This window comes from Rhinichthys klamathensis, unplaced genomic scaffold, assembly GCF_029890125.1.
Source record: "Rhinichthys klamathensis goyatoka isolate OS25496 unplaced genomic scaffold, OSU_Roscu_1.1 h1tg000318l_1, whole genome shotgun sequence".
In the NCBI taxonomy this organism is placed as follows: Eukaryota; Metazoa; Chordata; class Actinopteri; order Cypriniformes; family Leuciscidae; genus Rhinichthys; species Rhinichthys klamathensis.
Window position 1 is genome coordinate 1,027,671 of NW_026606834.1, and position 22,330 is coordinate 1,050,000.

Consider the following 22,330-nt stretch of genomic DNA (forward strand, 5'->3'; position numbering starts at 1 on the left):
TATCCAAAAATCAAATTAGAACCGGCTGAAATGTTTTCAAAATCACTTGTACCCATACCTGATCGAAAAAAACAAAATCCAGTCTTTCACTCGGCCTGTGTCCGTTTGAGTCTTTTCAAATTGTGCGCGCGGATAAAATACATTCTAAAACGCTTAACGTGAAAAACGCTTTACGGCTTTGTCCTAAAACTGTTATATTAAAAGATCAAATTCTGTACACACCTTATTAATAAAGGATACTATATAGTCTACAGAAAAGTAGATGAGCCCAGAATATGAACGCAACGCGTTTTATTATAGGCTACGTTAAGCATTTTCCTCCCATAGAAAACCGTTAAAGAAAAAGCTTTACGTGACTTTCTATAGGAGTAGTACCAGTAGTTCTATGTGAAATCAGACATTGAGCACACTCATATAGTCAAAATGACATAATCCTCGTTTAATAACACATCTGCGAAGATTCGACCGTGAGATTGGTAGTCGAATCAGGCTCCTCCTATCGAAGCATCGAATCTTCGACTATTCGGGGTCACCCCTAGTGTTCACATATTAGATGGGGGAAAATACAGAGGGATTTATGGATATCTCCTTTTGTTATGCTGTAAATCAGAATATACTGTCAATAGCCTTAAAAAAAGGATTTTCGCCATGTTTTATGGAATAAAATGTTATGTAAATCAGGCTAGGAATAATATATTTTACAAATCCCCTGGTAAATGTCTTCATAATATAACTAGGTACAAGACTGGAAAGTTTGGTGTATATAAGTGCTACTGAAGTGGAGATGTCGGACTTGGAGTATGAGAGAAAAGTCATTTTGAGAAAACGGGCTTTAAAGATTTAGCATCAGCCAATGAGATTGCGCATTTAGAGTTAAATCCCCCCTTTTACTTTCACGATTGGTTGCTGATAAAAAGGAAATGCCCGTATTTGGATGCGACAGCATTGTACAGGAGAGAGAGCTTTCCAGCGGTGTGTGTGAGGGTGCAGACAGCGATCGCGGAGCAGCCGGAGGATTTAGATCGCCAACTTTTGATGAATTTAGGAGAAATCTACAGACGCAAACAGACAAAGTGTAGTAAAATAAAGACCTAAATGTGTATTTCTGACTTTTTTTTCACCACAATTCTGAAAGAAGATATTGTTATTGAAGACAAATATCCCAAAATCTCAAAATTGACCAGTGAAAACAAAACAGTGTTTTTGCCTACCGTGTCTCGCTTTAATAGTGAGACCTTTGTTTTTGTAATAAGGCACTCAAACATTATATTGAAATTTGGATTAAATCGGCCTAAATTTTCATATCAGTGCATCCCTAACAAACAATCATACAGCCAAGCCGATTTGCATACTATATATCGCTTTAGATAAGTGTACTGTATGTCTGCAAATGCTTATCAGTCCTTCAAGAAAAACGTGTTTTTTTTGTGATTGTTGCGGGCAAAAATTCTTGATTATGCGTCCCGTATTCTTTAAATATGCGGGATATTTATGCAATTTTATGCGATGAAATTGCGGGAACTTGCAAAAACTGCGTTTTGATGAAAAAGAGAAAAAAAGTGATTCCCCAACACCCTGTTCTCACTAGGCTCCTACCTTAATGTAAAGAGTCATTTCTTATTACTTCCTATGATAAGCAAGCGTATACATCACAGAAAGTGCTGGAAATATTTCAGTTCTCATCTTGTTTTATTTCAGACCTTAATAAACACATCAAACTTACAAAACACTGATGAGTCAAACAAATTCTGTAGCTTTACAAAAGGAATATGCTACAACTTCTGTAAAAATGAATAAATGAAATATAAAAAAATAAAGTGTGCTCCTGTTTTACAGCTTTTCGATGATGTTCACGTCGCTTCACTTCATAACGTTCCCATGGCAACGGGGAAACGGCGGCTCTCGTGTGAAGTAAACGCAACATTTTTCAGCTTTCTGCTCAGATATGTGACTTTTTTGCAATGAAAATGCGAGGATTATGAAATCATGCAAGCCCCGCATATTTTGCACGGAAATTAGCAATTTATGCGGCGAAAGTGCGGCGTTTTTAAAAAATGCCCCCGCATAAATATACGGACTTTGGCTGATTATGCACTAAATCATGCGATCGCATAATCACGTTTTTCTGGAGGGACTGGCGTATATATCCAACTAGCTGGCCGCCGATAATATAGTATTTCTCAGAGATATAACAAGCATCTTGTGTCTTTTCATTCAGAGCGTCAGTCGGAGCTGCCCACTCAGAGTAAGGCCAGTTTTCCCAGCCTGCTTAGCGACCCGGATCCAGACTCCTCCAACTCGGGCTTCGACAGCTCCGTGGCCAATCAGATCACAGAGTCTCTGGTGACTGGACCTCGTCCTCCTCTGGAGAGTGAGTGTGAGGCTGATGTTTAGTAGGGGTGTAACGAGACCCTCATGTCACGATTCGACACATATCACGATACTGAACTCACGATACCATATTATTGCGATACTCAAAGACATATGAAAAAAGACATATTGATTAAAATGCTAACTTTGGTATTACATTGTGTGTGTAAATGAATAGTCTTGGACTTGGTGCTGGAAACCCAAAGCACAGGACAATAGAGACACCAGAATAACAATATTCATGATTCTGAAGCTGAAAATACAGAATTATTTTAGATTAATATGATTTCACTCTGACTAGATGTATTTAAAATAAAGTAGGACACTTTTTACTGGTAACATCAGACATTTGGCATTATCAGGACACACAAATATCCCCCCATTGCATTATTATACATTATATTCAACATTATAAAGTAGTTCAATGTAGTACTGACACTAAAACTCTGTAAACTTGCATTGTTCTCACACAGTCATTTTTATTTTGGGTGAACTATCCACCGTATTCCGACGCCCCATGACACTTTGCGCGAATTATGGGTGTAACTTCCGTTAAGCTGTAAACAATCAGTGAAAGGCTCGCTCTATGAACGCAATATGTTAAAAAAGTGTCACAATGAGATGACATTAATCGACTCACCCTTCAACCATCGAACATTAAAATGAAATTTAAAAGTTTAAAAGAATCAACAAGGCACTTTCAACAGACCAAAAATAGCCCCAAAAGCGCGAGTCTTTGGTTAAATATCACTGTAGTGGGCAAATATATCTGTATTGTAATTACAAGCCTTAATCAAAAATGTTCATTAACTTCAGCATTACGTGACACTATATCAAAGTGATTTCCGTCTTTTTGACAGATTATAAATTGCATTTACCTGTGAAAACAAACCTGGAAAGAGACGTGAGGATTTGAGGAGAATAACGAGAGATTCTTTGTGCATTCCAGTGAATTATTAATGGAATATCGAAAATGAAAATTTAATTCGAGAGAACAGACCACAGATGTGCCGTATATGTTGTCCTTTTTCATGTTTTTACAGTGGATTGCAAAGGAAAAAATAAAAATCATCATGAGGAAAAGAAAGCAGCGACTGAAAAGAGCTCTCGCTGTAGATATTCTTGTTATAACATGTCACGTTAAAATACCAAGTATAACGTTATTCTCATGATGTCTGAAAATAAACCATGAAGAAAAACTGACGGATCCGCTTTATTTATAGGGCAACCTTATGATTTGAAATGATTCGTTTTAGCCTTTTTGAATGGAAGTTCCCCAAACCGGAAGTGCCACCCATAATTCAAAATGCAGTAAGGTCGTCAGGAATAAGGTGGATACATGTTGCACTTTTGTATTGCGATATATTGTGACACGATATATTGTTACACCCCTAGTGTTTAGTTTTTATTGTGATCCAATGGTTAAACGTGTCTTTTCTGTCCCGTCTGGTTCTCTGTCAGGCCACTTTCGTCCCGAGTTCATCCGGCCTGCTCCGCCTCTTCTGGTGTGTGAGGATGAGCTGTCCTGGCTCAACCCGTGTGAACCGGATCATCGGATTCAGTGGGATCGGTCCATGTGTGTGCGGAACGGCACAGGAGTGGAGATCAAGCGCATCATGGCCAAAGCCTTCAAGAGTCCATTATCAGCGGCACAGCAGACGCAGGTACACAACCTCACCAAACACAGTCAGGTCCAGCTCACATTCAATTATGAAGATGTTGCTTGCATTATTTAGACATGTTTTTGTGACAATTAAAGGAATAGTTCACTTCAAAATGGAAATGCTGTCATCATTTACTCACCCTCATGTTGTTTCAAACCTGCATGAGTTTCTTTCTTCTGCTGAACACAAAAGAAGAATGTCGTAAACCAAACAGTTGATGGACCCTATTGACTTCCATAGAATTATTATTCTTCCTACTATGGAAGTAATGACGACAGAATTTTCATTTAGAAGAAAACTATTCCTTTAAGCACATTTCAATCTCTTTACTGTAATGTCACAAAGTAACTATATCTATCCTCATCACATTTATATAATGTTAGTGCTTGTTGCACTGCCTTTAATTTATGCTTTATTTTTAATTACATGAGTATTACGGTAACAAATACATATATATATATATCATCATTGGGAATAAACAAGCTTTTTTTCTTTACACCCTATCAGTCAAAAGTTTAGGGTTAGCAAGAATTCAACAAGGATGCCTTAAATTAATCGAAAGTGATAGTAAAACATTTATAATGTTTTGAAAGATTCTATTTCAAATAAATGCTGTTCTTTTGAACTTGCTATTCATCAAAGAATTCTGAAAAATAAAATATATGACGGTTTCCAAATAAATTTGATCAAATAAATAATTATAATAAATTTTTTCTCTCTCTCTCATTACATTTTTTATTTGGGCAAGCTAAAATAGCAATTCAGTGTTAAAGGGGTTAATAAAATCCCATATAAATATAGAGTTTAGCTATAATAAGGTAATGACTTTGATGTTAGATGTAAATGGGGCGTGAACAAATGTATTTCTGATGTTGACCCTTGATGACGGTCTCCAAATGTATGCATGAGTGAAGGTTTTGATTGTAAAAGAAAGGAAAGAAAAAGGGAAAAAGAGGGAAAACCTTTATATATATTCTTTTTTAGAAATGAGTGTTTCCGTTTCTAAGATGCTATTTCATATCTTGAGACTCTGTATTTTAAATCCATTGGCGCTCCTTTCTAGCTGCTTTTTTAAAAATCTTTGTACTAAAAATGTGATCTCTTTAATGTTTTTGTAAATAAAGTTTCTCTCTCTCTCTCTCTCTCTCTCTCTCTCTCTCTCGTCAGCTGCTTGGTGAACTGGAGAAGGATCCTAAGCTGGTTTACCATATTGGACTGACACCAGCCAAACTACCGGACCTGGTTGAGAACAACCCACTAGTGGCCATTGAGATGCTCCTGAAGCTCATGTCATCCAACCAGATCACGGAGTATTTCTCTGTCCTGGTCAACATGGACATGTCACTGCACTCCATGGAGGTGGTCAACAGGTACAGCGTTAAACTCTTTCTCTAGGGGCTTTCGCACCGGATAGTTATAGGAACCAGAGAACTAATGGTTCCCCTAGGAACGTTTTCTGGTTGCATTCGCATCGCCAGTAGGAACTCTGAAGTGACGTAAGACACGCTTGTTGTTGGGACTTTTATTTTGACGGTGCTGAGAACGCCAGAGCCTGAGCAAATGAACAATGCTCGCATTCTCTGTGTTCATTAGTTTACGATCTGTCTAACAGTCCTGTCAAATACATAATTAGATATAACTATTATACATAAAGTATAAATATATACAGGTGAAACTCGAAACATTAGAATATCGTGCAAAAGTTCATTTATTTCAGTAATTCAACTTAAAAGGTGAAACTAATATATTATATAGACTCATTACATGCAAAGTGAGATATTTCAAGCCTTTATTTGTTATAATTTTGATGATTATGGCTTACAGCTTATGAAAACCTTTTCACAATATTTTAATTTTGAATTTGGGGTTTTCATAAGCTGTAAGCCATAATCACAATTATAACAAATAAAGTCTTGAAATATCTCACTTTGCATGTAATGAGTCTATATAATATATTAGTTTTATAGTTGAATAATTCAAGATATTAAGTCATATTATATAAGATTTTTTAAATTAACATATTATAAAAAATCCCAAACCTTTTCAGTAATTCTGAATTACTGAAAAGGTTTGGGATTTTTTTATAATATGTTAATTAAAAAAATATTATATGATATGACTTGCTGTTTTTGTTTGTTTGTTTTTTATTGTATATTTATATGATATTTGTATTTCTGTAATTGAATTTTTGCCATGAAAATAGCCTTGGATGCTGACATGGCACTAAATAAAAGGATCTGAATCTGAAGTCCCCGTGCGAACCCTGCATTCAGTGCGTGTGTTTGTTGGGCTGTAGGTTGACGACAGCAGTAGATCTTCCTCCTGAGTTCATCCATCTCTACATCTCCAACTGCATCTCCACATGCGAGCAGATCAAAGACAAATACATGCAGGTAAACACACGGACCATCATGCATCTCTGTGAGCAACTTTTAATACTTTCATGTATAGAAATTTAATGCAACAAAGACGCATTAAATTGATCAAAAGTAACAGTATAGACATTTTACAGGGTACCCGCGGGTCTTAAAAGCCTTGAAAAAGTCTTGAATTTGATCATCTCAAATTAAGGCCTTAAAAGTCTTGAATTTAGTATACAAAGTCTTGGATTTCGTTACAAAGGCCTTATATATTTTTTGTGCCTTTGTCAGGATTAAGTTCATACCGTAACAAAATTAACTGTTACTAATGTAGGCTAATTAAAAATGTATGCAGCGTTGAGTGCACCTCGCGCTCCACGTCATAGCAGAAAAAGCGATAGCGTGCGCACCGTTACTATGCTTACTAGGCAAGTGAGGTACAGAACAACGAACAAGATAGTACCTAGCCTAGTTTAATCCGATGTGGCCACAAATGAAAGAATCTAAACCCCAAATAAGAGCTTTTCTGTTAAAAGAACATATTTTCTACCCGGTCTTTTCAATAGTATCTGGCAACCATGCGCGCGCGTTCTCTCTACACTGCTGAAGAAGCGCGGATGATCTGAAAACACAGACAAGCTGGAGTTCAGCGATCTTTATTTAAGATGTTCTACTTAAATTAAAGTGTCATCCAGTCGGTCTGTGTTCTGTCACGAGCCGCTTGCGCTGTTTGTGTGACTAAATCTGAAAATGCAGGCTGATATATCCACGAGCAAGAATGCAATGTTTCCCGAATATCCACACGATTTCAAATGTGACATTGATTTTATACAACAGTAAATAAGAAAAGAAAAAGGGTAACATTAAGTGATGTACTACATTTAAACCAGCATTGTCAGGCTTGCTCTATTTTGCAACGAAATGGTTTGAACGAATCGTGAGATTCAATGAATGAATGACTCAAAGACTCACTCATAAAGATAGTGAGTTACTGCCACCTACTGGCGATTTTAATGGGGGTTTTTTTAACATTGCACATTTAATGAAAAAATGAAATGGAAAAATTTATTAAAGGGGGCAAATCTTGTCCCTTAATGGAAAGGGTGCGACTGCAGTCTAAGTGGAAGAGAGGGGGTTCCAGGGGGTATATACGGCACTCTGAAAAATTGGAGAACCACAGAACTTAGGAAAAGGGATAATTATGTAGAACTGCACAAGTGCTACTGCTAAAGAGTGCAATGTCAATAATTTCTCATAAGCTCAATTGAATTGGCCTAGAGAGAATAATTAGTATGACATTTTCTGTCTAAAGACTACATATTATATAAAATAACTACCAAAAGTAAAGTAACTGCAGTTTGACTAAAAGTTGACAAACTGCAAAGACTTTTCGTCAACTACAACTATAAAAAACTGGATGACTCAAATGTGATTAAGACCAATAAACATTTTCATCTTAAGACTAAATAAAAAATGGCTGCCAAAATTAACACTGGCCTACACACACGTGCGCTACAATGCTGTTGCGTATGTATTAAATATGACTGATATATAATTCAATATATATATATATATATATATTTAATTCAAGTAGCCTCCTTGTACATAATTATTTTCTAGGGTTTAAAATGTATACAGATTTGACATTTTTCCCTCATACTTCTGTCGGAATGGGTACGAAGTTGGCATTGAATTTCATTTGAAATGGTATTAAAAAGGTCTTAAAAAGCCTTGAATTTAAGTTGGAGGATCTTTCAGATTGCCTGGTAGATTTTTTTTTTTTTTTGGTTTTAAGCAAAAAAAATCACTTAATTTTGATCTGTTTAAACAAGACTTAATATCTTCAGTCATTTTGCTTCTCCAGTAAAGGTATCTTGATTTAAGAATTATTAGATATTTGTGCTGGAAAACAAGACAATACTGAGAAAGAACATCATTTTTATCTGTGTTTGATTTGTATGGGCTACAGTGCATACGATACAATATTACACCAATTATTTGGTTACATAAAAGCATATATAGTCAGAATGTAACATGAAAACATGTATCAGATGATCTGAAAAACCTACAGAGAAATCTGGAAAAAAAAGTATGTTATTTTGAATAGGCAGATGTGGCTTAAAGGGATAGTTCACGCAAAAATGAAAATTAGCCCATGATTTACTCGCCCTCAAGTCATCCTAGAATTCGACTTAAGTCCAAAAGCGCAACATATGTGAGCGAGTAAAGTAGTGCTGATATTTACACTACGCCATGATACACTACGCTACTTCTGACGTCGTAAGTTGCGCTTTACGCGGAAGTGGAATCTGTCTGAATCGCTTTGCTTCAGAAGGCCTTTATTAACCCGCCGGAGCCTGTGGAGCACTATTATGATGGATAGATGCACTTTTATGATGGATAGATGCACTTTTATGATGGATAGATGCACTTCTATGATGGATAGATGCATTTTTATGATGGATAGATGCACTTCTATGATGGATAGATGCACTTTTATGATGGATAGATGCACTTTTATGATGGATAGATGCACTTTTATGATAGATAGATGCACTTTTATGATGGATAGATGCACTTTTATGATAGATAGATGCACTTTTATGATGGATAGATGCACTTTTATGATGGATAGATGCACTTCTATGATGGATAGATGCACTTTTATGATGGATAGATGCACTTTTATGATGGATAGATGCTCTTTTATGATGGATAGATGCACTTTTATGATAGATAGATGCACTTTTATGATGGATAGATGCACTTTTATGATAGATAGATGCACTTTTATGATGGATAGATGCACTTTTATGATGGATAGATGCACTTTTATGATAGATAGATGCACTTTTATGATGGATAGATGCACTTTTATGATGGATAGATGCACTTTTATGATGGATAGATGCACTTTTATGATGGATAGATGCACTTTTATGATGGATAGATGCACTTTTATGATGGATAGATGCACTTCTATGATGGATAGATGCACTTTTATGATGGATAGATGCACTTTTATGATAGATAGATGCACTTTTATGATGGATAGATGCACTTTTATGATAGATAGATGCACTTTTATGATGGATAGATGCACTTTTGTGATGGATAGATGCACTTTTATGATGGATAGATGCACTTTTGTGATGGATAGATGCACTTTTATGATGGATAGATGCACTTTTATGATGGATAGATGCACTTATAGATGCACTTTTATGATGGATAGATGCACTTTTATGATGGATAGATGCACTTCTATGATGGATAGATGCACTTTTATGATGGATAGATGCACTTTTATGATAGATAGATGCACTTTTATGATGGATAGATGCACTTTTATGATAGATAGATGCACTTTTATGATGGATAGATGCACTTTTATGATGGATAGATGCACTTTTATGATAGATAGATGCACTTTTATGATGGATAGATGCACTTTTATGATGGATAGATGCACTTTTATGATGGATAGATGCACTTTTATGATAGATAGATGCACTTTTATGATGGATAGATGCACTTTTATGATGGATAGATGCACTTTTATGATGGATAGATGCACTTTTATGATGATAGATGCACTTTTATGATGGATAGATGCACTTCTATGATGGATAGATGCACTTTTATGATAGATGCACTTTTATGATAGATAGATGCACTTTTATGATGGATAGATGCACTTTTATGATGGATAGATGCACTTTTATGATGGATAGATGCACTTTTATGATAGATAGATGCACTTTTATGATGGATAGATGCACTTCTATGATGGATAGATGCACTTTTATGATAGATAGATGCACTTTTATGATGGATAGATGCACTTTTATGATGGATAGATGCACTTTTATGATAGATAGATGCACTTTTATGATGGATAGATGCACTTCTATGATGGATAGATGCACTTCTATGATGGATAGATGCACTTTTATGATGGATAGATGCACTTTTATGATAGATAGATGCACTTTTATGATAGATAGATGCACTTTTATGATGGATAGATGCACTTCTATGATGGATAGATGCACTTTTATGATGGATAGATGCACTTTTATGATGGATAGATGCACTTCTATGATGGATAGATGCACTTTTATGATGGATAGATGCACTTTTATGATGGATAGATGCACTTTTATGATGGATAGATGCACTTTTATGTAGGGCTGTCAACTTTAGTCGTTTAGTCGACTAATCAATCGATGCCGTCTTGGTCGACTGACATTCTTATTGGTCGACCAGTTGCATTTTTTTTTTTTTTTACCAATAGAAAGACATTTTAAATTATTTACTCCTTGATATTTATTCCTTTATAAGCAGTTATATATTACTGTATTATAAATATAATTAGCCTATGGTTTATCCCCAACTTTAAATGCTTTAATTTAGGCTATTTTGTAGTGCTGCCGCGATTAGTCGACGTAATCGACCATGCAAATTAGTCGACGCCAATTTTTTTAGTCGACGTGTCGTTTTACTATTGACCGCATATTTATTTTTGGTCTCCCATCTCAAACGGCTCACTGTAATTCACCTCCACACACCAGTCTGTGCGATGTGCGCGCCCTTCTGGTTAATCTGCCATCCTCTTCCTTCCCCCTCCCCCGCCTTCACTGCTTTGATATGAAAAATTGCGGAGGCAGGTGACTGTGCTTTCACACTGGGCTCGTTTGCTGCGGTCCGAGCCCGCGCGCGATTGTTCCCGGCGCCCCCGCAGCGTTGGTCTGGTTTCACACTCAACTTAATTCTACCGAACCCTGGTGTGTTTGCGTGCATCTTACGCAATCTCAAACGTACACGGTGCATGATAGAAAACAGAACGCGGGTCAATATATATATATATATTTTAATTAATTCTGTGCTATTATGCGCAGCTGAGTGAACAACACAGGTGCGTGTGTCGCATAAGGTGGCCTTCTGCTGCTTGCAAATGGGCTTTTTTGAGGAGACACTTTTCCAAATGTGTTGCCCTGATTCCACGGGCTAAGCGCGGATACACTGCAGACTCGCTCTCGCTCGTATCCAAGGTAAATCATCAACACTATCATCCCTTACAAGTGTTTTATTTAACTAAATACATAATCAGCTAAAACGCGCACCCGAGTCCGTGTTGCTTTCACATTCACGCGAACCGCGGCACGGGCCCGGCATGCACGCAAGTGTAAACGAGAGCTGCATATCTGCGTGCCTGCCTGCTTTCAGCGCGATTTATTATAAGGCAGAGCTAAGTGTGGCACAATGGATATATAGATAACAGACAGTTAGCAGACTACGCCACGATGGGACTTGCACCCAAAGAATTAGCCATTTTGTTTATTCTAACAAGGCACTCAAGTTTCGTGATTGATTAGCCAGAGACTGTGGTCCAGTACAAAAATACTTTTATTGCTTTCTTTTTAAAAATCAACAGCACGCACAATTATGAGCTCCACAATAAAAACACTGGGATTTCCCAACACACACAAGGGAAGGTTTCACAGCAAACAAAAGGAAAAACACTACATCAAGCAATAAGACACACACCAACTTCACTCCTACACACACACACACACACACACACACAAAGTCGTGCTGAAGCTCGCCAGTGGGAAACTAGTAACTCCAGCAATGAGCATCCATGGGAAACACCCCAATCACACGTGTCGGGTTCACACCCACCTCAAGGAAATTAACCACACTGGTGAACACACAACCACTGCATACATCAAGGGACCCACCACCGCATGGGCACTGTTCCCACTGGCCGCTCTCAGCACCTAGACAAAAGGAAGACACGAGAGTTACACAAAGATCACAATGAACGGGTCCAGTAGACCACCCAGAGGGATTACACAAATCTACAATATGAATAAACACTAACCCTCACATAAACAAACATACGACAATAAACCATACCAACTAATAAATGAAGGGAAACATGCCACACTGAGGATCAGCAACTTCCACGGTCTCCCGTCAGTGTGGACAACTCAAGAAAACAAAAACAGAATCAAACAAAAACAATCATAACAAATGGGCTGTTCAATCCCCTTGGACATCAGCAGAGGGGGAAAGGCCTCCAGACAACAGCGTAACTAAAATAAACACACAAACAACTTTAACCTATAAAAAGAACAAAACAAACAAAAAGAAGTGATGCCAATACATCAAACACGTTCTACAACATTACTCAGACATTCACAACAAAGGGAGAGTTGAGAAATCCAACTGAGGCAAGCAACGGTGGAACAGGTCAGCCACTCGCTAAGTTGGACTAGCCCCGGGTCCCACTCATCGATCTCGTGGGACGGAGCAGCCGAAAACGACGAAGAAAGCCCGTAGGCAACACATCAGGAAATAGGTTTAAGCAAAGCAGCAGATGTTCAGAGTCGATGTAGCCAACTTGCGGCCGCACCCCCGGTTAAATAGCTCTCCCTAGAATGCACAGGATGTCAATTTACAAATAGTTCCCACATTAACCATTCAACTTTTACTCCGTATAGCAACATACCTATGATTTTCACAGGCCCTTAGCTCTGATTGCAGGGCACACACTCAGCTGGTGAAAGGGCTGCTGTCGCACCGGGGATTCTATAGCACAAAACATTCCCCATAAGCCCAAGCTATAAAGTTAACGAGAGAAAAGAGAAACGAAGCCAACCATACTTGCAGCGCTACGGTAGACCGATAACCAGGCAGACATCAGGTCGCTGGGCAGGTAAACAAGACAAGTCGCGTACCGGTGACACCATTTGTCAAAATAAAAGTCCCGGTTTATAAAAGGGGTGTAGCCCTCACGATTGGCTCAAAGTTAACTGCCCAGGACCACTCACAGCTGCAGCAAATTAAGCATCACTTAGGGAGGTATGAGCCAGACAACTGCATCCTGCTACATAAGCGTAGTAGGCTAGTCCAGACTCTTTCAATTCAATTCCAATTTATTTGTATAGCGCTTATTTTCACAATACATATTGTTTCAAAGCAGCTTTACCTAAAATGCATGAGTGCATCTACTTTAGCCTACAATTCACAGTGATGTTTTCAGTTATGCATTTCAGAAATGTACATATGTACAGTAAGCTAATGTATTAATTTAAGGCAGAACAAAGAGCTAATTTAAGTAATGAATACATGCATGTTTGTTAATAGAGGATTAGATTAGGACTCTGACTGGTATAGCCTAATGGAAATGCAGATATTTATGCTTAGATTGTTAATACATAATGTTTTTCAACAGGTGACATTTTATATTTTGGCCCTTCAGTTCAAAATAAAATGGACACAACGAAATGACAAACAATGTTTTTTTTTTAATTAGTCGTTTAGATTAGTCGACTAATCGAAAAATTATTTGAAAGATTAGTCGTTAGAAAATTAGTCGTTAGTGGCAGCACTACTATTTTGTAACAGCGCCACAGTTTAGCGCACACACATAGAACACTCGATTCGCACCTGTGGCTGGCTGCGCTGCTGCTTCGTGCTCAGTAAGAGATATAGTTTAGCTGTATTCATTCAGTTAGAACGCTACTTGTTTCGGTTTTTATACACTAGGCCTACTATATGTTTTTATCTCGATGCGGCGTGGACGCACTTGGAAAAAAAAGTGCGCGTCGCTTCCATCATGAGCACGCGCCTACATTTGAAATCGAATTTGAGCGCGCAAAAGACGTGAGCAGTCCCTTTAACGGCTTTATCATGCTGACTCAATAGATTCTTGATATGTTTTTGTTTTTATTTGTACACTTGACGCATTTCAAAATAGCCTAAATAATGTAACAAAACGAAAATAAACCTATATGCGGTCCTACTACAGACTATTATTATTAGGATTGTTTTTTAGGCTCTTTGGTTTTTTTTGTGTGTTTATTTTAAAACGCCTAGATCGGCTGGACAAAAGTTAACCCATAGCTTTGAAAGTAAAGAAGAATACAGCCTGTATAAACGAGAGCTTTTGTTAGGATTTTTCATTGTGGCAGAGCAGTTATATTTTTTGTAGCGTGTGGTGTGGTCAGGTGCGCGATTGTGACTGTTACTATAGACCTAGGACAGTGCTCCTCACTTTTTGCAGTTCACTTAAAATCACTTAATTTTCAAAGAATTGTATTATTATTATAGTTTTATGTATTTGTGATGTTTTTTCGTCGTTGTTTTATAAATGCTCTTTGACAATTGTTAAAAATGTTCAATCAAAACATCGCGTCTTATTTTTTTTTTTTTTAGTCGACTAATCGTTGCGCAGGACAAGACTTTGGTCGACTAAGGATTTCTTTGGTTGACTACAGCCCTACTTTTATGATAGATAGATGCACTTTTATGATGGATAGATGCACTTTTATGATGGATAGATGCACTTTTATGATGGATAGATGCACTTTTATAATGGATAGATGCACTTTTATGATGGATAGATGCACTTTTATGATGGATAGATGCACTTTTATGATGGATAGATGCACTTTTATAATGGATAGATGCACTTTTATGATGGATAGATGCACTTTTATGATGGATAGATGCACTTTTATGATGGATAGATGCACTTTTATGATGGATAGATGCACTTCTATGATGGATAGATGCACTTTTATGATGGATAGATGCACTTTTATGATGGATAGATGCACTTCTATGATGGATAGATGCACTTTTATGATGGATAGATGCACTTCTATGATGGATAGATGCAAAAGTGCAAAAGTGCCATTCTATGATGGCACTTTTATGATGGATAGATGCACTTCTATGATGGATAGATGCACTTTTATGATGGATAGATGCACTTCTATGATGGATAGATGCACTTTTATGATGGATACATGCACTTTTATGATGGATAGATGCACTTTTATGATGGATAGATGCACTTTTATGATGGATACATGCACTTTTATGATGGATACATGCACTTTTATGATGGATAGATGCACTTCTATGATGGATAGATGCACTTCTATGATGGATAGATGCACTTCTATGATGGATAGATGCACTTTTATGATGGATAGATGCACTTTTATGATGGATAGATGCACTTTTATGATGGATAGATGCACTTTTATGATGGATAGATGCACTTTTATGATGGATAGATGCACTTTTATGATGGATAGATGCACTTTTATGATGGATAGATGCACTTTTATGATGGATAGATGCACTTTTATGATGGATAGATGCACTTCTATGATGGATAGATGCACTTTTATGATGGATAGATGCACTTTTATGATGGATAGATGCACTTTTATGATGGACACATGCACTTTTATGATGGACAGATGCACTTCTATGATGGATAGATGCACTTCTATGATGGATAGATGCACTTCTATGATGGATAGATGCACTTCTATGATGGATAGATGCACTTTTATGATGGATAGATGCACTTTTATGATGGATAGATGGACTTTTATGATGGATAGATGCACTTTTATGATGGATAGATGCACTTTTATGATGGATACATGCACTTTTATGATGGATAGATGCACTTTTATGATGGATAGATGCACTTTTATGATGGATACATGCACTTTTATGATGGATACATGCACTTTTATGATGGATAGATGCACTTTTATGATGGATACATGCACTTTTATGATGGATACATGCACTTCTATGATGGATAGATGCACTTCTATGATGGATAGATGCACTTTTATGATGGATAGATGCACTTTTATGATGGATAGATGCACTTTTATGATGGATAGATGCACTTCTATGATGGATAGATGCACTTTTATGATGGATAGATGCACTTCTATGATGGATAGATGCACTTTTATGATGGATAGATGCACTTTTATGATGGATACATGCACTTATGATGGATACATGCACTTCTATGATGGATAGATGCACTTCTATGATGGATAGATGCACTTCTATGATGGATAGATGCACTTCTATGATGGATAGATGCACTTTTATGATGGATAGATGCACTTTTATGATGGATAGATGCACTTTTATGATGGATAGATGCACTTTTATGATGGATAGATGCACTTTTATGATGGATACATGCACTTTTATGATGGATACATGCACTTTTATGATGGATAGATGCACTTTTATGATGGATACATGCACTTTTATGATGGATACATGCACTTTTATGATGGATACATGCACTTTTATGATGGATAGATGCACTTCTATGATGGATAGATGCACTTCTATGATGGATAGATGCACTTTTATGATGGATAGATGCACTTTTATGATGGATAGATGCACTTTTATGATGGATAGATGCACTTTTATGATGGATAGATGCACTTTTATGATGGATAGATGCACTTCTATGATGGATAGATGCACTTTTATGATGGATAGATGCACTTTTATGATGGATAGATGCACTTCTATGATGGATAGATGCACTTTTATGATGGATAGATGCACTTTAATGATAGATAGATGCACTTTTATGATGGATAGATGCACTTTTATGATGGATAGATGCACTTCTATGATAGATAGATGCACTTCTATGATGGATAGATGCACTTTTATGATGGATAGATGTACTTCTATGATGGATAGATGCACTTCTATGATAGATAGATGCACTTCTATGATGGATAGATGCACTTTTATGATGGATAGATGCACTTTTATGATAGATAGATGCACTTTTATGATGGATAGATGCTCTTTTATGATGGATAGATGCACTTTTATGATGGATAGATGCTCTTTTATGATGATAGATGCACTTTTATGATGGATAGATGCACTTTTATGATGGATAGATGCACTTTTATGATGGATAGATGCACTTTTTTTATGATGGATAGATGCACTTTTATGATGGATAGATGCACTTTTATGATGGATAGATGCACTTTTATGATGGATAGATGCACTTTTATGATGGATAGATGCACTTTTATGATGGATAGATGCTCTTTTATGATGGATAGATGCACTTTTATGATGGATAGATGCACTTTTATGATGGATAGATGCACTTTTATGATGGATAGATGCACTTTTATGATGGATAGATGCACTTTAATGGACTTCAAAACAGAAACAGCCATTCACTGCCATTATAAAGCTTGGAAGAGCCAGGACATTTTTTTATGTAACTTCGATTGTATTCGTCTGAAAGAACAATGTCATATACACCTAGGATGACTTGAGGGCGAGTAAATCATGGGCTAATTGTACATTTTGGGTGAACTATCCCTTTAAAGAGCTCCAGTGCTGTTATTGTTGTGCTCATTCTCTCTCATGATCTCTCCTCTCCTGAAGAACCGTCTGGTGCGTCTGGTGTGTGTCTTCCTCCAGTCCCTCATCAGGAATAAGATCATCAATGTTCAGGATCTGTTCATCGAGGTCCAGGCGTTCTGCATCGAGTTCAGTCGTATCCGTGAGGCCGCGGGCCTGTTTCGCCTCCTCAAGACCCTCGATAACGGAGAGATGCCCGCCGAGGGCAAGATGGCCAAATGATGACGAGCGCATGAACTCCAGGACTAAAGCTGAGTCTCTCTATGAAAGCCTTTCAGTTCACAGCGTATGGACTTCCTCGTGTTTTCTGTTCCCACATGTACAACACATTCAACCTTTCTTTTGATCCTGATGCCTTTTTTTTTTTTTTTTTGTCCATTAAACTTACACGTTCTCAGACGACGTTCTTCATTGTGTGTTGCGACTCCTCGGCTTCATTAACTATAATAAGTTCAGTTTTGCTGAATTTGACGTGGTTTTATGTTCTTTATTTTGACATTTTATCTCTGCCACAAACACAATGATGATAATGATGTGATCGTTTGACTGCGTTCCGGTAACACACAAAAGCCTTCATATATAATGCATTATATAAGTAATTTAATGCATTAATAATTATGCACCTTATAATGCATTGTATGGTCTCATGAATAATTGTAACCACAGTTATAATACTTATCTATTCATTGTTACACCTTTAGAAAGTATAATAAAACAAACTACCAATTTCGGAAATATTATACTACATTTAACTTGAAAATATATATAATGCATTGCAACGAACATTATGAATATCTTAATAATACATTATACATAAAGGCTTTAAGTAAAGTGTTAATGATGTATGTTCTTTCAACACAAATTAAAATGGAAATGTTTAAGTTAACAATGGCAGTGTATTTGAGACTAATCATTTTTAAAAGCTTCCATGCATTGCAATAAAACAGGTCAAATTTTATTTGTTAATCTTTTCACATCACACATTGTTCTGAATCAGCTTGACAAAGTCATAATGATAATGTTTATAATATTGTAACGTCACACTCCTCAGTTTAGAGATGGATGACAGGATTTTTTATATTTGAGGACGATATAAACCATCAACCAGATAACTTATAAGTGTTATTAATCTTTTTTTTTTTTTTCAGTCAGTGTGTGTAATCTGATGTAGTCAGATTTCAAAAATGAATTGTTATTAGAATATATTACACTTTAAAATGCCCATATGTAGACTACAGGTACTTTTCTATTGATTAAAGATTAAAAAACACTGTAACAAATGCATTGCTAGTTAATGCATTAACTAATGGGACCTTATTGTAAACTGTTACCTAATAGTATTACTCTATTTGAGTGTACTACTGTATGTATACGAGTAAAGCTGCATTAACATCATAGTTCTCCTCTGAAATGAGTTTTATTATCAGATTATGAAATGTGAAACAATCACTCAAGTTACAAAACTTTGTTTTTATTTGCAGAGTGCCATTTGAACATGTACATTTGATTCAGATCTATGAGTCTGAACGTGTGTTTACTGTCATTTATCATTTATAGCCTGAAGAACCTGAACATTTAAAAAGAGCAAAACTGGCCTGACTTTATTTCTCTCCTCGTTTCACCACATACGCACACAGTGCCCAAAGACATAAACAGACGTGACCTTTGACCCTCTTCACACAGGTTTAAGCCCGTTTATCAACGTGTTAATGTCAAGACCCAATGTCATTCATACAGATTCCTGGGCAACTTTTGAATTAATAGATTTATTCGATATTAGAGTGTCAAGAACAGTTTATTTATATTCTCTATAGAACTTTCGATTGTTTTCAGACTTCATAATTTCATACTCAGTATTTTTTTCCCAGTGCATTCTTGAATCAAGATTTTAAGTCTTAATCGAATTAAGTGAGTTTGATCAAATATCTGCTAATGGAGTTGGCCTTAAAAACGGTTTCATTTTTGGACAAATATTTTTGCTTGCCAAAATTTCGGTGCATCAATAAAAACCTAGTTATGACAAGAAATTCATGCTTTTTCAACTGTTTTGAACAAAACAGACAAGAAATTCATGCTTTTGTAAATCATAATTAGCCTATGACTTAAGTCTTAATCAAATTAAGTGAGTTTTCTCAAATATTTGCTAATGGAGTTGGCCTTCAAAACTGTTTGAGCTGAAACGGGAAATTAATTTTTGGACAAATATTTTTGGTTGCATCAATAATAAAGGCCTAGTTATGACAAGAAATTCATGCTTTTGTAAATCATAATTAGCCTATGACATAAAAAGTTGAAATTCTGACATATTAAGTCATAATTATGACATGTCAAAATTTGATATCTAAACATGATTTAAGAATGTTTAGATATTTGTCCTGAAAAACAAGAAATACTTTTTTACAGTGCATGGAACAGGAACCCAATAGTTGAGCAACTATAAAAGACATATGAAGGAAATGTAAAAGGCGATGAGACGCAGGCGTATAATCCCGGCTGCGGTTCTAGATTCGTCTCATTCCCCGAGCCATGAGGCAAGCGAACACCGTCATCACCATCTTCGGCTTCACCTCCACCAGATCCTCCGGCAGCGCGTACACACGGGCTCCGATCTTCCTCGCCATAGAGATGGCGTACCTTAAAGACACAAGTCAAGTCAGCTTTATTTACACAGCGCTTTTTACTCTCAGACAAAAAGGTACAAAAGCTGTCCCTGGGGCGGGGCCTTTTTCTGAAAGGTGCATCTTTGTACCTAAAGAGTGCATATTCGTCTCTCAAAGGTACATTTTGGTATCAAAAGTGTACGTTTTAGTACCTAAATGGTACATATTAGAACCTTTTTGAAGGGTACCGTCCCAGTGACAGCTTTTGTACCTTTTTTTTCTGAGAATTTTTAAGCAGCTTTACAGTGATAAGAGAAACATAGTGTCGTAGTTCAGCTTCAGTTCAATTATGGTTCATTTTTGTTGTAAAAAATGTATTAATTTAGTTAATTTATATATAACCGCTGTGGAGAAAACCGTGATGTCATCGTCCAGCTCAGTTCAGTTCTCATATAATAGTGTCAATGCAGGCAGATCAATATTATTGTTGAATATTAAATCTCCCCAGCTAAGCAAGCCAAAAGTCAAAGGTGACAGTGGCAAGGAAACAAAACTCCATCAGGTGACAGAATGAAATAAAAAAAACAAAAAAATCCTTGGTAAAACCCGGCCAGTTCTCCTCTGGGTGATTATGAATCAGTCAGCATTACAGGTCAGAAAGAAAAAAGTTGATTTTGTTTTTTTTGGGGGCTCATTGAATATTCATGAATATGCTAATGAGGAGTGTGGTTGTGACGTACTTGGCGTTGTTGAGTTTCTCTTCATCGGTCAGGTCTTCTGCCTTGAGGAGGTCGTAGCGGATGGAGCCGGGCTGGATGGCGTCAATCAGGTCCAGGACCGGCATACTGGTGCAGATGGACCCGTCCTGGAGGAGCACAACACATGAAGAGGTGAGTGTGTGTGTGTGTGTGTGTGTGTGTGTGCATACTGGTGCAGATGGACCCATCCTGGAGGAGCACAACACATGAAGAGGTGAGTGAGTGTGTGTGTGTGTGTGTGCATACTGGTGCAGATGGACCCGTCCTGGAGGAGCACAACACATGAAGAGGTGAGTGTGTGTGTGTGTGTGTGTGCATACTGGTGCAGATGGACCCGTCCTGGAGGAGCACAACACATGAAGAGGTGAGTGTGTGTGTGTGTGTGTGTGTGTGTGTGTGTGTGTGTGTGTGTGTGTGTGTGTGTGTGTGTGCATACTGGTGCAGATGGACCCGTCCTGGAGGAGTACAACACATGAAGAGGTGAGTGTGTGTGTGTGTGCATACTGGTGCAGATGGACCCGTCCTGGAGGAGCACAACACATGAAGAGGTGTGTGTGTGTGTGTGTGTGTGTGTGTGTGTGTGCATACTGGTGCAGATGGACCCGTCCTGGAGGAGTACAACACATGAAGAGGTGTGTGTGTGTGTGTGTGTGTGTGTGTGCGTGTGCGTGCATACTGGTGCAGATGGACCCGTCCTGGAGGAGTACAACACATGAAGAGGTGAGTGTGTGTGTGTGTGTGTGTGTGTGTGTGTGTGTGTGTGTGCATACTGGTGCAGATGGACCCGTCCTGGAGGAGTACAACACATGAAGAGGTGAGTGTGTGTGTGTGTGTGTGTGTGTGTGTGTGTGTGTGTGTGTGCGTGTGCGTGCATACTGGTGCAGATGGACCCGTCCTGGAGGAGTACAACACATGAAGAGGTGATTGTGTGTGTGTGTGTGTGTGTGTGTGTGTGTGTGTGTGTGCGTGCATACTGGTGCAGATGGACCCGTCCTGGAGGAGCACAACACATGAAGAGGTGTGTGTGTGTGTGTGTGTGTGTGTGTGTGTGTGTGTGTGTGTGTGTGTGTGTGTGTGTGTGCATACTGGTGCAGATGGACCCGTCCTGGAGGACCACAACACATGAAGAGGTGTGTGTGTGTGTGTGTGTGTGTGTGTGTGTGCATACTGGTGCAGATGGACCTGTCCTGGAGGAGCACAACACATGAAGAGGTGTGTGTGTGTGTGTGTGTGTGTGTGTGTGTGCATACTGGTGCAGATGAGCCTGTCCTGGAGAAGAACAACACATGAAGAGGTCAGTGTGTGTGTGTGTGTGTGTGTGTGTG

At 37.6% G+C, this 22,330-nt stretch overlaps 2 protein-coding genes across 3 annotated transcripts in view; one reads left to right on the top strand and one right to left on the bottom strand.

Moving 5' to 3' along the window:
* cnot11 (CCR4-NOT transcription complex, subunit 11) overlaps nucleotides 1-18,024 on the top strand; it is a 36,394-nt gene extending 18,370 nt beyond the window's left edge. For both annotated transcript variants that reach the window (XM_056271362.1, XM_056271363.1), the window contains exons 4-8: nucleotides 2,219-2,371; nucleotides 3,832-4,034; nucleotides 5,202-5,404; nucleotides 6,331-6,427; nucleotides 17,672-18,024. In XM_056271362.1, coding sequence (XP_056127337.1) covers nucleotides 2,219-2,371; nucleotides 3,832-4,034; nucleotides 5,202-5,404; nucleotides 6,331-6,427; nucleotides 17,672-17,869 — 854 coding nt within the window. In that variant the 3' untranslated portion in view covers nucleotides 17,870-18,024. The remainder of the gene's footprint in view (nucleotides 1-2,218; nucleotides 2,372-3,831; nucleotides 4,035-5,201; nucleotides 5,405-6,330; nucleotides 6,428-17,671) is intronic.
* A 1,829-nt stretch (nucleotides 18,025-19,853) lies between these two features.
* Nucleotides 19,854-22,330, bottom strand: part of lcp1 (lymphocyte cytosolic protein 1 (L-plastin)) — a 26,328-nt gene continuing 23,851 nt past the window's right edge. The window contains exons 15-16 of the mRNA XM_056271359.1: nucleotides 20,988-21,112; nucleotides 19,854-20,281 (exon numbers count right to left, since the gene is read on the bottom strand). Of these exons, the coding sequence (XP_056127334.1) occupies nucleotides 20,149-20,281; nucleotides 20,988-21,112 (258 nt within the window). The 3' untranslated portion in view covers nucleotides 19,854-20,148. The remainder of the gene's footprint in view (nucleotides 20,282-20,987; nucleotides 21,113-22,330) is intronic.